This window comes from Polypterus senegalus, chromosome 18 (assembly GCF_016835505.1).
Source record: "Polypterus senegalus isolate Bchr_013 chromosome 18, ASM1683550v1, whole genome shotgun sequence".
Lineage (NCBI taxonomy): Eukaryota > Metazoa > Chordata > Cladistia > Polypteriformes > Polypteridae > Polypterus > Polypterus senegalus.
The window spans coordinates 32,461,396-32,474,907 of NC_053171.1; the positions used below are offsets into that span (position 1 = coordinate 32,461,396).

General features: G+C 39.6%; 1 protein-coding gene across 1 annotated transcript in view; it reads left to right on the forward strand.

The window, feature by feature from the left end:
- The first annotated feature begins 5,580 nt into the window (after positions 1-5,580).
- Positions 5,581-13,512, forward strand: part of LOC120518813 (kelch-like protein 10) — a 31,792-nt gene continuing 23,860 nt past the window's right edge. Inside the window, exons 1-4 of the mRNA XM_039741797.1 lie at positions 5,581-6,043; positions 6,726-7,346; positions 7,605-7,754; positions 8,390-8,857. Coding sequence (XP_039597731.1) covers positions 5,627-6,043; positions 6,726-7,346; positions 7,605-7,754; positions 8,390-8,764 — 1,563 coding nt within the window. The 5' untranslated portion in view covers positions 5,581-5,626 and the 3' untranslated portion in view covers positions 8,765-8,857. The remainder of the gene's footprint in view (positions 6,044-6,725; positions 7,347-7,604; positions 7,755-8,389; positions 8,858-13,512) is intronic.

The following is a 13,512-nucleotide window of genomic DNA, read 5'->3' on the forward strand; positions in this document are numbered from 1 at the left end:
TGAGCATACTGATGCAAAATGGCTGCCGTCGCTTCATCCAGGTAGATTCAGCACATTAGTGGTGGTTGAAGTGGCTTTCTACTCACTGAAACACTTGAGCAGCGAGAAAAGAACTATATAAATGTAAAGAATTGTCATTATTAATTGAACTAAAAATGGCAGTAGTTTTACATAGTTTATGTACAGCAATATACAGTACTTTGTGATTTGCCACTCCCACATTTTTCTAACTTTTAGAGAGATTTGCTTTTATATAGTGGTGTCACATCAACCAGGTCTGTCTTAACTTGTGGGCACAAAGGGCACTGGTCGGGGGCTCCAGGGGCATAGGGACTCACGATGTTACTGATGCCTATGTAGGTTTCTGTTTTGCTATCAGTACAAGAGGCGCCCCAGCAGGCTACTTCACTTGGGGGCCTGTGATGTTCGTAAGAAAGCCCTGACATCAACATGGCTGCCTATATGTCTACATGAAACAACTCGGCTCATCATGGACCATTTTTTAATGTATTTATTTACTTACTTATTTATATACTGCTGCAATTATTCTTTATTGACATTTGCCAGGACAATGTTTTTTTAAGATACTGGAAAAATTTCAAAATCTATTCTAAAGCATTGGTGCATTTTCAAACTAGTGTATCTTAAAACAACAGAAATGTTCTGTGCTGCTTCAATTACAGATTAACTAACTGGTTCAAATTTACCTTGAGAAAAGTAATTTCAACTTGTATATTTTCCTCTGTTAATCCATTAAATCTGTCAAATGCCGGAAGGCACACATGCATAAGCCCTGGTACACCAGCTTATTTCCGTAAAAATAAAAAAATAAATAATCATAATAATAATTTATCTAGTAATTAATATAAAATAATTGTGTAAGCGTTGCTCTGTAAACAGAGTGAACAAATATCATCAGTATTTATAGTACATTACACTAAAAACAGCTTCACAGCTAAATTACCTCAACATTATAATGGTTCGACATTTTCCATCTCCAGAAAAGCTCCTGACCTGCTCTCCATCTTGGTCTGAAGCAGCCAATAATTTTACTTGGAGACTTCAACAGAGATTGAACTCTCTATCAGGTACCTTTTTCACAAATGTTATGTTTAATAAATTTCAACTACAGTTAGTCCCAGACCCTCCAGAACCAACAACTAGCAGTAGGAGATCCATCAATGCCATTTTTTTTTATGTATTTTAGATAGATAGATATTTTATTAATCTCAAGGGGAAATTTACATAATCCAGCAGTAGTATACTGATACAAAAAACAATATTAAATTAAATAGTAATAAAAATGCATGTAAAAGCAGACAATAACTTTGAGTAATGTTAGCATTTACTCCCCTGGGTGGAACTGAAGAGTCGCATAGTGTGGGGGAGGAACGATCTCCTCAGTCTATCAGTGGAGCAGGACGGTGACAAAAGTCTGTCACTGAAGCTACTCCTCTGCCTGGAGATGGCACTGTTCAGTGGATGCAGTGGATTCTTCATGATTGACAGGAGTTTGCTTAGTGCCCGTCGCTCTGCCACAGATGTTAAACTGCCCAACTTTACTCCTACAATAGAGCCTGCCTTCTTAACAAGTTTGTCCAGGCGTGAGGCATCTTTCATCTTTATGCTGCCACCCCAGCACACCACCCCGTAGAAGAAGGCACTCGCCACAACCGTCTGGTAGAACATCTGCAGCATCTTATTGCAGATGTTGAAGGAAACCTTCTAAGAAAGTATAGTCTGCTCTGACCTTTCTTACATAGAGCATCAGTATTGGCAGTCCGGTCCAATTTGTCATCTAGCTGCATTCCCAGATATTTATAGGTCTGCACCCTCTGCACACAGTCACCTCTAATGATTTTATTGTAATCATTCCATACAAATAGATACATTTTTACAAAAAATAGGATTGAAAACAAATCAACCCCCACCCCTGACAAAGAGAGCATAGCCAACTGAGTAAAACTTAAAAGCTAGTAAAAATAAATAAATTGATGAGTTTAATAAGCGGATAAAGATAAATGGAGAAGAAAAAGAAATGGGAAGAGAATCTGTTTCCTCAGTGCTTTAAGAGCTTATTCTAAAATATGATTGATTAGGTCCTGCCAGGTTTTGAAAAGGTTCTGCACAGATCCTCTAAGTGAGAATTAGATTTTTTCTAATTTCAAGTAATATAAAACATTGGTTTCCAACTGACTTTAAGAGGAGAGTTAGGATTCTTCAAGTTTAGCAAGATAAGTCTGCATGCTAATAGTGTAGTAAAAGCAATCACAGTTTGTTTGTCCTTCTCCACTTTAAGTCCATCTGGAAGAACACCGAACACAGCTGTTAATGGGTTAGGAGGGATTGTGAGACCAAGGCTGTCTGAAAGGCACTTAAAATTTTTTGTCCAGAATGATGTTAATTTGGTGCTGGCCCAAAACTTGTGACCCAGTGAGGCGGGAACTTGTTTGCAGCGTTCGGCGGTTGGATCTTGCCCTGGAAACATTTTGGACAGTTTTAAGCGAGACAGATGTGCTCGATATATAATTCAAAGCTAAGTGTCGGCCATTAATAAATCCAGTTGGAGCTTGTGATATTACCGAAGGCCGCACTTTCTCCATACTTCTAGCTAGGACTTTGGAGAGTATCTTAACATCATTATTCAGAAGTGAAATTGGTCTGTATGATGCACATTGTAATAAGCCCTTATTTTGTTTAGGAAAGACAGTGATTAATGCTTGGCGAAGTTTGAGGTAGAATTTGATTGTTTCTAGCTTCTGTAAATGTTCCTAATAAGAGGGAAGCTAGGTGAGTGAAGAATTTCTTATAAAACTCAACAGGGTAACCATCAGGGCCTGCTGCTTTCCCATTCTGAAGTGACTTTATAGCATTGAGTAATTCTGATAGCGCCAGAGGTTTATCCAATTCTTCTGCACTAAGTGTATCTATCTGTGGTATCTGCAATGCATCCAGAAATGCATTAGATTGTGTGTTGTCTTCTTTAAACTCAATGCCATTTTGACCATTTGGACTCTGCTATGTATGAAAGTTACAGAGCCACTACAAGCTGGATTTGATGTAGTCCATTAATGCATGTAATTACATGCTCTTGTTGCTACTATTATTAATTTAACTTAACTGTTATGACAGTACAGTAATCCCTCCTTGATCGCGAGGGTTGCGTTCCAGAACCCCCCGCGAGAGGTGAAAATCCGCAAAGTCGAAACCATATGTTTGTATGGTTATTTTTATATATTTTAAGCCCTTAATAACTCTCCCACACTGTTTATAAGTATTCTCCGCACAGTTATACAGTAAACCCTCGTTTATCGCAGTTAATCCGTTCCAGACTCTACCGCGATAAATGAATTTCCACGAAGTAGGATTCTTTATAAATCTAATATTTTTGCAGTTAGAGCATAGAAAATCTGTTTACCTTCTAAATATGTTTTTTAACATTATTAGAGCCCTCTAGACATGAAGTAACACCCTTTAGTCAAAAGTTTAAACTGTGCTCCATGACAAGACAGAGATGGCAGTTCTTTCTCACAATTAAAAGAATGCAAATATATCTTCCTCTTCAAAGGAGTGCGTGTCAGGAGCAGAGAATGTCAGAGAGAGAGACAGAGAGAGAAAAGCAAACAATCAAAAATCAATATGAGCTGTTGGGTTTTTAAGTATGCGAAGCACTGCGATAAAGCGGCTGCAGGATAAAGGGAGCAATGTGAAGGTTGTCTTTCAGCATTTTTGAGAGGATCGTCTTTATCCTCTAGGCAAACAGCCCCTCTGCTCACACCCCCTCCGTCAGGAGCAGAGAATGTCAGTGAGTGAGAGAGACAGAGAAAAGCAAACAATCAAAAATCAACACATGCTGCTAGAGCTTTGAAGTGTGCGAAGCATATCATATATCATTGAGGAGTTATTTAATACATATTATTTAATACATAATACGTGCTCTGATTGGGTTGCTTCTCAGCCATCCGCCAATAGCGTCCCTTGTATGAAATCAACTGGGCAAACAAACTGAGGAAGCATGTACCATAAATTAAAAGACCTATTGTCCGCAGAAATCCGCGAACCAGCGAAAAATCCGTAATATATATTTAGATATGCTTACATTTAAAATCCGCGATAGAGTGAAGCCGCGAAAGTCGAAGCGCGATATACCGAGGGATCACTGTATTTAATAAACAAAATGTGGTAACCGATGCTTTGATGAAGTGACTAAAATTTAAAATGCTCTGAATAACAAATCAACTACCTAGATCTCCAAACTTAATGTTATGCCATGCTACATTTTCTAGTTGCTATTCATTTTAGCATATTCTAAACTTACTGTCTACATGATTGTCAAATACTGTGTTTTATTGTATTGTTAACTTCTTACTCTTCCTTTTTTTGTAAGTAAAACTAAATACAATTAATAATTTATAAAATCTTATGTAAGTCATCTTTCTCCAGCCTGCTAAAGGGGCTGCAGCCTTGTCTATACAACATTTGGCACAAAGCAGGAAACAGCCTTGTATGGGACTCCAGTTCATCACAGCACTGGACTTGGCTGTTAATATTTCATACATTTTTAAATAGGTTATTTATGAATCTCTTGATGGTTTCATCTGGACTGTTCTGCCATGGCATGGATGAGAATGAACATAATGTATAAACTTCATAACTGTGGCAGAGAAGCTGAAATTGTTTTCTATTCTTTATGTTCTGTCAATGTGAGGGTGTCCAGCCAGCTCCTCTAAAGAACAGCATGGACCAAATGTGAACAGCACAATGCAAGGGATGGACTACAATGTACTGAATGAGTTAAGATTAGAAGAAAGCTTTGTTGATGTGGTTCTCATCGTCAATGGAGTAGAGTTTCCCGCTCATAAGAATGTCCTCTGTTGCTGTAGCCCCTACTTCAGGTAAGTACTGATGAAGAGTTTCTCGTCTCTTACTGTATGTTCTTAGCAGCCTTGAGTACCATCAGGGGTAAAGCAGGTCAGGTAGGCTGATTTGTGTTTTCTTTTTTAATTAAACAGTGTTCCATCTTTTAATTTGTTGCTACTACAAGTATTAACATTGGTAGACATTCTAAAAGGCAGGCAGTGGGGCACAGTCGTTAAGGTTTTGGACTTCAGACCCTGAGGTTGTGGGTTGAAAATTCCACCTCTGACACTGTGTGACCCTGAGCAAGTCATGTAACCAGCCTGTGCTCCAATTGGTTAAACAAATAAAAAAGAAATGTATTCAATTATATCTCAATTGTTGTGAGTTGCAACGTTGGACAAAAGTGTTGTACAAATAAATAAATGTAAAGGAAATGTGTTCAGTGTGAAGCGATAATTAAAGGCTTCACCATGAGTATATCAGATGCAATCCTGAATACTAAATCTTGGTCTCAGAGTATCTTGGTGTTTCTTCTTCTTTAGATTTTAAATGGTAGTAATGAAAAAGAAAGTGTCCAATTAGATAGTGCTGGTGGCTTTTAGGAAATTAGGAAATTGAGGCTCTGTCAATTTCCTGTAATGTATACAATATCCACTTCATATTATCTAATATGCAGTTGTTTTCTTTTCCTTGCAGAACTCTCTTCTCTAGCAGGTGGAATAAAAGGAAGAAAGTGTATAATATTCCAGAAATTTCTCCAGATATTATGGAGCTGATTATCATGTACGCCTACTCCCAGTCTGTTCCCATCACCTCTGGAAACGTTGAGGAGCTTCTGTCCATATCCAGCCAGTTCGGTATACCAGGGCTAAGCAGTCTCTGCATGGACTTCCTTGAATCTCAACTCTGCCTTGAGAACTGCATCATGATATGCAAGCTTGCGTATTATTACTGCTGCCCTGCGCTGCACCTCAAAGCATTCAAGTTTGCCATTCACAATTTTGAGGAGCTGATTGGAGTGTCTGAGGAGTTCCTACGGCTGAATTTCTCTGAGTTGTGTGACATAATAGAGAGGGATGAGCTCAATGTCAGAAATGAGAGTTTGGTTTTCATTGCTGTCATCAAGTGGATCTATCACAAACCAAGTGAACGCAAAGAGTTCCTCACTGAACTCCTTACTAAGGTACAACTCTCTTAATTTTCCTTCTATAATTGTTACCTTGACAGTTGTGAGTGCTCAGGAGGAAGGACAGGCATCCTGGCTGGGGTAACGGAAGGTTTCATAAGCGACCAGGAGGCCATAATGAAACGACCGGGAGGATGGACCCACCAAGTTCAGATCATTCCCCTACACAGCAGGTGGCAGTATTCTTCTGGGATAACCCAATTTGGATACACACAGAGTTGCATGGGAAATGGAGTCTGGAAATGCAATCCTGACACATTCTTTGGGGACTACAAGAGGATGACTTTAAGGTTGTGTGGAAACTGGGGCAGTTATACACCGGCACCACCCTCTGGTGGAACCCAAAATACCCTGACAAGGTGGTGTTTCCAGACTTCATTTCCCATGCAACTCTGCAGGTGTCCTAATCAGGTTTAGCCCTGAGGAACACTGCCACATGCCATGTTGGGAAATGACATGCTCCTGGCGAGTCCATTTTCCCAGTCCTTCCCATCCAGGAGGCCATAATGGTCTAAAATCTTTCGTTATCCCGGGATGCCTCTCCTTCCTCCTGAGCACCCACGCAGTACATGAAATGAATTCTGAAAAATTGGAAGTTCAGACTCTCAAATGGCCAGTAGGGAGCCTCACATTAACTAAAAAAACAAAAAACTAATTGGTGCTCTGGTTCTCACTACAGGTGCGCCTAGCATTGAAAGACTCTTCCCTTTTTCTGGAAAAAGTGAAGAAATTTGAGTACATGAGGGGCAGTGTAGAATATAAACTCTTTATTTACAGAGCCTTGTTGAAGATGATCCATGATCTCAGCATCCGAGAGGCTGCCGCCCAGCAGCCAAGCTACTCCATTGTTCACGCTCGACTGCCCTACAGTATCCTTCTGGCAATTGGTGGCTGGAGAGGAGGCCGACCCACTAATACCATTGAGGCCTATGACGTACGTGCAAAGATTTGGAGAGACGTGACGTGTACAGAGGAAATGCCAAGGGCCTCTTTTGAAACCGCGTTTGTGAAGGGATATGTCTACTTTGTTGGACAGTTTGACAAAGTGGAAAATTACAACAGGGTGCATCGGTTTGATCCAGTGAAGAGGGTATGGCAGGAGGTGGCCCCCATGCACACACGTCGTGGCTTTGTGAGCATTGCTGTTAACAATTATCTCATCTATGCCATGGGGGGAGTTGATGGTCACACATGTTTTAACATGGCTGAACAATACAATGCAGAAACTAATCAGTGGACCTTGCTGTCCTCAATGAATGAACGGAGATGTGATGCCAGTGCCACCACGCTACATGGGAAGGTAAGGTGATATTGATTGCCAGTTAAAGTTTCACAGACCAAATAATGCTGATTATGCTGGGAGTACATGAGATGTGTGCAGAGCTGCAATTGAAAGCACCACCTAGTAGAGTGCAGGTTTATAGGCAGAGCGGGATTAAGCATTCACTGATCGCATTCCTATGGCTCTCATCATTTGCTTTGTCTGCGCCACCTACAGTGCACTTTCCAAGGATGGGACACCTGCACTGAACCAAAACTGTTTCTTGTTCTTCTACAGATTTATATTTGTGGTGGAAATAATGGAAATGACTGCCTCTCCACAGCTGAGGTGTATGACCCCATAATGGATCAGTGGTCAATGATAGCCCCGATGACCATCCAGAGAAGCGGCATGGGAGTTATTGCATACAAAGATGAAGTTTACGCAGTGAGTATCCACAAGTACCCAGCATCCCAGTCTGGTTAGTGTTATTAGAAGGCAGAGCCAGTAGGAGTTTTATCTGTTTGCCATAAACAAAACACTAATCTGAAATCATTGTTCAAAAGTTCTAAATATTTTAAACAGGCATTAACACATTAAGAACTTGTCCACAATCTTGGATGCTGTTTGACAAGTGGACCTGATTAAAAAAATGCACAGCATTACATCACAACAGCCTGTGGTGTCATGGCGGCATCCATGAAATGCAAAATGTTAGCACAGTAAAATTAACACATAACATGAATAAAAAGTAACATAATTAAATTATTACTTAATAGTAACAACCAAACAAACTAACTATATATTTGGATTCCATATTTTCCATAGCCCCCATAAAAATCACATTTAATAGCTATATAAAAATCCTATGGTTTACAGAATCATAACACCCATCGTGTTTTTTTTTCTTCCTCTGCCAACTGATGGTTTGTTTTTTATTAAGAAAATGGGCAAAAGGATGTGTAAGATGAGTTAGCCAACCTGGCAATTCCTGTGCAGCAGTTATGAGTTGCAAAACCATCCCAATTCCCCCACAAATAGGAAGTTCTTCCAGGTGATTACTGAACTTGTTTCTGTTCTAGGTGGGCGGATTTGAAGGGGAAAATGACCTTAAAACTGCTGAGGCCTACAACCCTCAGACAGATACCTGGCGGACAGTCTCTTCCATGATCAATGCACGAAGTTACTTTGGCATCGAGACGATGGAAGATCTTCTGTACGTTGTAGGTGGGAATGACGATTTCACCACCTATGCCAAGGTGGAGTGTTATAACAAGGAAAGTGACGAGTGGAAGGAGGTGCCAGAAATGAATGTGGACCGCTGCTCGCTGAGCTGTTGTGTGCTGTCTGGCCTGCCCAATATTAGGGAATATGCTGCACGTCGGGAACCCCTGCAACCAGTCCACCGATCAGCAGAGTGCAGGCTGTCACCTTTCTATAATATGCCACCATTGTGACCGCAATACGATGGAAGGCAGAGAATAGAAATAGACTCCAGAATCCAGTGCCGGATATCTGTTCTAAACCTGAGTATTCAAGCTTAATGCCAGGTAAGTTGATTGAGCTCTAGAGGTATCAGTAAACTTAACTCCTTGACTCCTTTTTTTTTTTTAAATAAAACTTAGCAGGTTGTCTTGAATATATAAAGAATATACTCACCAGACACTTTATCAGTAACACTTGGCTAGTACCGTGTTGGACCCCCTTTTTCCATGTAATTCTTCATGGCATAGATTCAGCAAGGTGCTGGAAACATTCTTCAGGGATTTTGGTCCATATTGACATGATAGTATCACGTAGTTGCTGTAGATTTGTCAGTTGCACATCACATGGAATGTTACTTGCTTTCAATAAATTCAGAAAAAGATAAAGATAATGTCTACATGCCTAAATGCATTGAGTTGCTGCCATGTGATTGGCTGATTTAGATATTTCCATTACCAAGCAGTTAAACAGATGTACTTAATAAAGTGCCTGGAGAGTGTAGATAGGAAACCTCACTGGGTGAGGCGCTGATCCATCACAGAGAAACCCTAAAGTGCATTGGAGTGTAGAAGGCAGGCTCTGTAGATACAGAGGGAACGTGCAATGGAAGAAGAGCACAGTCGGCTCCTGACCCAGCACCATTAAATGCCACTGTGCTGCCTATCATTTTTCAATATATATACATATATATCTCTCTATTATAAAAGGAAATCCTGAGACGAGACTATTGCCAAGAGATTTTTTCAAGATCCCACCCTCCTCTCAATTATTTCAGGCTAATGGCCCACGCCCACAGTCCTCTCACCTCTCATTCGTGTGAATGCTTTTGTCAAACACAGTTCTTGTGTTCTCGGCTCATATAAATTTTTACGTTTTCCTCACTTTAAGTTCCCAGTAAAAGAAGACTTATTATGTCCAAATCTTATTGAAGAATTTTATCCCGAAGGGTTATCAACAGAAGAAATGAGTACACGGGCAATCCCAGAACAGAGAAATGATGAAGTCAAACGAATTAATGCCAAAATTGTCTATCGGTTATATGGCAAATTGGTTAAATGCATTCAATAGACTATGCTGAAACAGTTGGTGGTGATATTTTGGTCTTCTGGCAGCCAAATTACTGTAGAAAGAATGATGTATCGTAATGTTATTGTGTAATTTATGTTTGAGTGATGGGCTATGCAATAGGACAAGATTAGTTGTGTTGAAAATTGGTCGAATAATTCTGACATCTTCCGCAGATAACAGACACCGAAGGAGATCTTGATATGCCATTAGTATTAAAACGTTTACAGTTTCCTGTTAGAATAGCTTTTTCTATGACAATTAACAAATCACAGGGACAAACAATCGAAAAGGTCGGTTTACTTATTAGAGAGAAAGAAACGATATTCATTCACGGGCAGTTACTGTATGTGTTGAGTTGTCACAATGTAAGTCCAAACACGGAATCAAAATTCAATGTGATATTGACGAAAAGTTAATTCCAAATATTGTTTTTGCTGAAGTTTAACAGTAAAATTGTAAGTTTAAAAAGTATTTGCGTGTTAATTTCAAAGCCAAACAGAATGAAAACATATAACGCAATTAGTACCTCTAAGACAACATGAAACATTAATTTTCTTTCAATTTATCACGTTTTACTGTTTTTTACTATGGTTAATTACTTGCTGTAATGTAAAATAGTTCTATTATGCATACATAACAATTCCCATGAAAATAACATTCTGTTTAAATTGTAAATCTGCTTCCCCATATGTGAGCGGCAGAGCTGAGAAGTGGCTAGTGTGTAGCACCCACCCGGGTGTTGCCGAGCGAAGCGAGCAGGGGGCAGAGCTCCCTAGTACATACATACATACATATATATATATATATATATATATATATATATATATATATATATATATATATATATATATATATATATATATATATATATATATATATTTATTGCATCAAATCACTGGCCAGGCACTGCCTGTGGATTTTACATGTTCTCCTGTGAGTTTCCCAGTGGTTGCTGTGGTTTTCTTCCCACATTCCAAAAATGCTTACACTTTGTTATCATATTGTACAGCATTGTAACTGTAACTATTAACTCCTAAACTATATAACATTTGCATGTATAAGTATGCAAATTAAGTTAAACATAGTGAAGAAATACTGAGTCTCAAAATACTACTATAAAAGGTCCTTGCACTGTAGACATCACAGTAGTAAGGTAGGGCTAATTTCCAAATCTTCATCCTGTAATGGACTGAGGCAAATACAGGATCAGCACCCAACTTTTGTCCAGTTCTCAGATAACTCAGGTGCCCCTTAATCCTTGAACTGGATACATAGGTTTAAAAATGGTTGGATGATTATTAATATTATTACATTTTATAAATATTTTATCCTTTTATATATTTGATACAAGGTAATGTTTTATATTTATTATAGTTGTTATTGTTATTCATTTATTGTCTTTCATTAATGATAAATTGTTTTCTTTAGAGACTGCTTTGATTCTGTTAGCTGACATAAACTACCTCCCTGCACTCCATTACTGAGTTTGTTTTTTGTGTATTTTCAATCTTTTGTTTTTCCTTATTTCTTTCCTGTTAATGGCCTCTCTCCTTCAGCAGCATAGCATCCATACAAGAGTGGTGTACAATTCCCGCAGAACTTTTTCCTTTAATATGTATTCAATGTCGCAGAGTGCTGTTCCAATGCCGACTTATACTGCTGTGTGTGTACTTCATTGAAATTTCGCAAACCCATAGACAACTGTGTTTCAAAACACACAGCATTTCCCAGCTGCCCCTGCTGTACAGGCTTTGCCACCCCGTCTGTCAAATGCTGGTGTCTGGTGAAGAGAACACACTCTGCCAGCTTGTCAGTGAGGGACACTCCAGTTTACCTGGGCTCCTAGAACTGTAACTACATCCTCTTTAAGCAAGTGATGAGGAAGTGGTGTGTCTGTGCTTCAGTTTCAAAGTTATAACAAACTTCATGAAAGAACACATTGAAACGGTTGTCAAGTTTTGGCCCCAGTCGTCACCCTGTAGGTCCCATAACTGACCTCAGTGAGCACCTCCTAAATGTTTATTGAAATGTAATATTCACACAGGTTGAGCTGTTTGACATGATAAAGAGTTTCAGGCAGTTCAGAAGTTGAGTAAAATAAAATCAAGAAAACCTGAGCCTGGCCCAGTGAGCCTCTCTAAGCTGGCGTTTGATGCTGCATCAGTGTACCATGACCCCCTGACATACTGGAAAAGAACAATCATTCATTTTGCTTTAGTAGAAATTTGGGATCATTTATTGAATATTGGTGCTACTGATGTTTGTTCTGGCCTAGCACACTTTTCCCTTTTTGACACTTTAACACTTTATTTGAGGGTAATTACCAAGTGTGATTTAGGTGGCTGTGAGTGAGTGTGCCTGACTGTGATCAGTCCATCTTCACATTTCACTGTCAAAATGGCTGAGCTTTCTACGTCACACACCTTCACTACTAGAGAATCCTTTTACTTTCCTTATATATACTAGAGATACTTTTGTATTTGCTTTGCAAAAAGGCTGATGTACATGATAGAAAAACATATTTTAATGAGTGTCCTCTTTTTGTTATGCTGCTAGGTAATGACATACTGTGAGATATTTCAGGTAAGGAAAGCAGATGTTATAAGGTAATGCTGTTGTACCCCCTAATCATCGTGCTGGAGCAAATAATTTCACTGTGCACTGTTCACATCACAGTTAATGGCCCTATAAGTCTATAACTCTGGGCAATAACATGAGGACCCCCTCTCCCCCTGCAGGAAACAGGGCCCTACAAACCCCCCAACCAACCCAAATTATACCTCTATAAAGCCTGCCATAAAAATATGCATTTAATTTTTGAGGCTTAACAAACAGTGTGAAATTAAGGTGTCACTATGGGGGTGCCCATAGTGTTTGAAAATTGCATTTGTTACATGACATAAAACAAAGAATTCCACCATGGTAAGAAAAAGAGAATACCTAAGCCTTGTTTAAAGCCATGCTAGCAAGCGATTGGCTCAAGCTATTTTCAAACTACTTAATGAAACGTCTCTGTATAAATCATTAACAATAGATGGAGCTGGCGAAATACAGCAATTGTCCTCCACTGAGCAGGTCACATCAGATGAATCGAGCAATGAGGTGAGTCTGACGGAACAGATTTTCTTCTCCATGTAATCCTTGCCCACCTCTTCATATTGCAAATGACCTCTAGCTCTGTCTGCTGTCTTTTTGTCAGTGCCACTGCCACCAACCCATCTAACATAGCTGGTCTCACTACCATGTTGTAGACCTTCCCTTTCACTCTTGCTGATACCCATCTGTCAGAAATCACTCCTGACACTCTTCTCCACCCATTCCACCCTGCCTGTACTCTCTTTTTCACCTCTCTTCCACAATCCCCATTACTCTGTACTGTTGATCCCTAGTATTTAAACTCATCCACCTTTGCCAACTCTACTCCCTGCATCCTCACCATTCCACTGATCTCCCTCTCATTTACACACATGTATTCTGTCTTGTTCCTACTGACCTTCATTCCTCTCCTTTCTAGAGCATATCTCCACCTCCCCAGGGTCTCCTCAGCCTGCTCCCTACTCTCGCTACAGATCACAATGTCATCTGCAAACATCACAGTCCACGGGGACTCCTGTCTAATCTCCTCTGTCAACCTGTCCATCACCACTGGAAG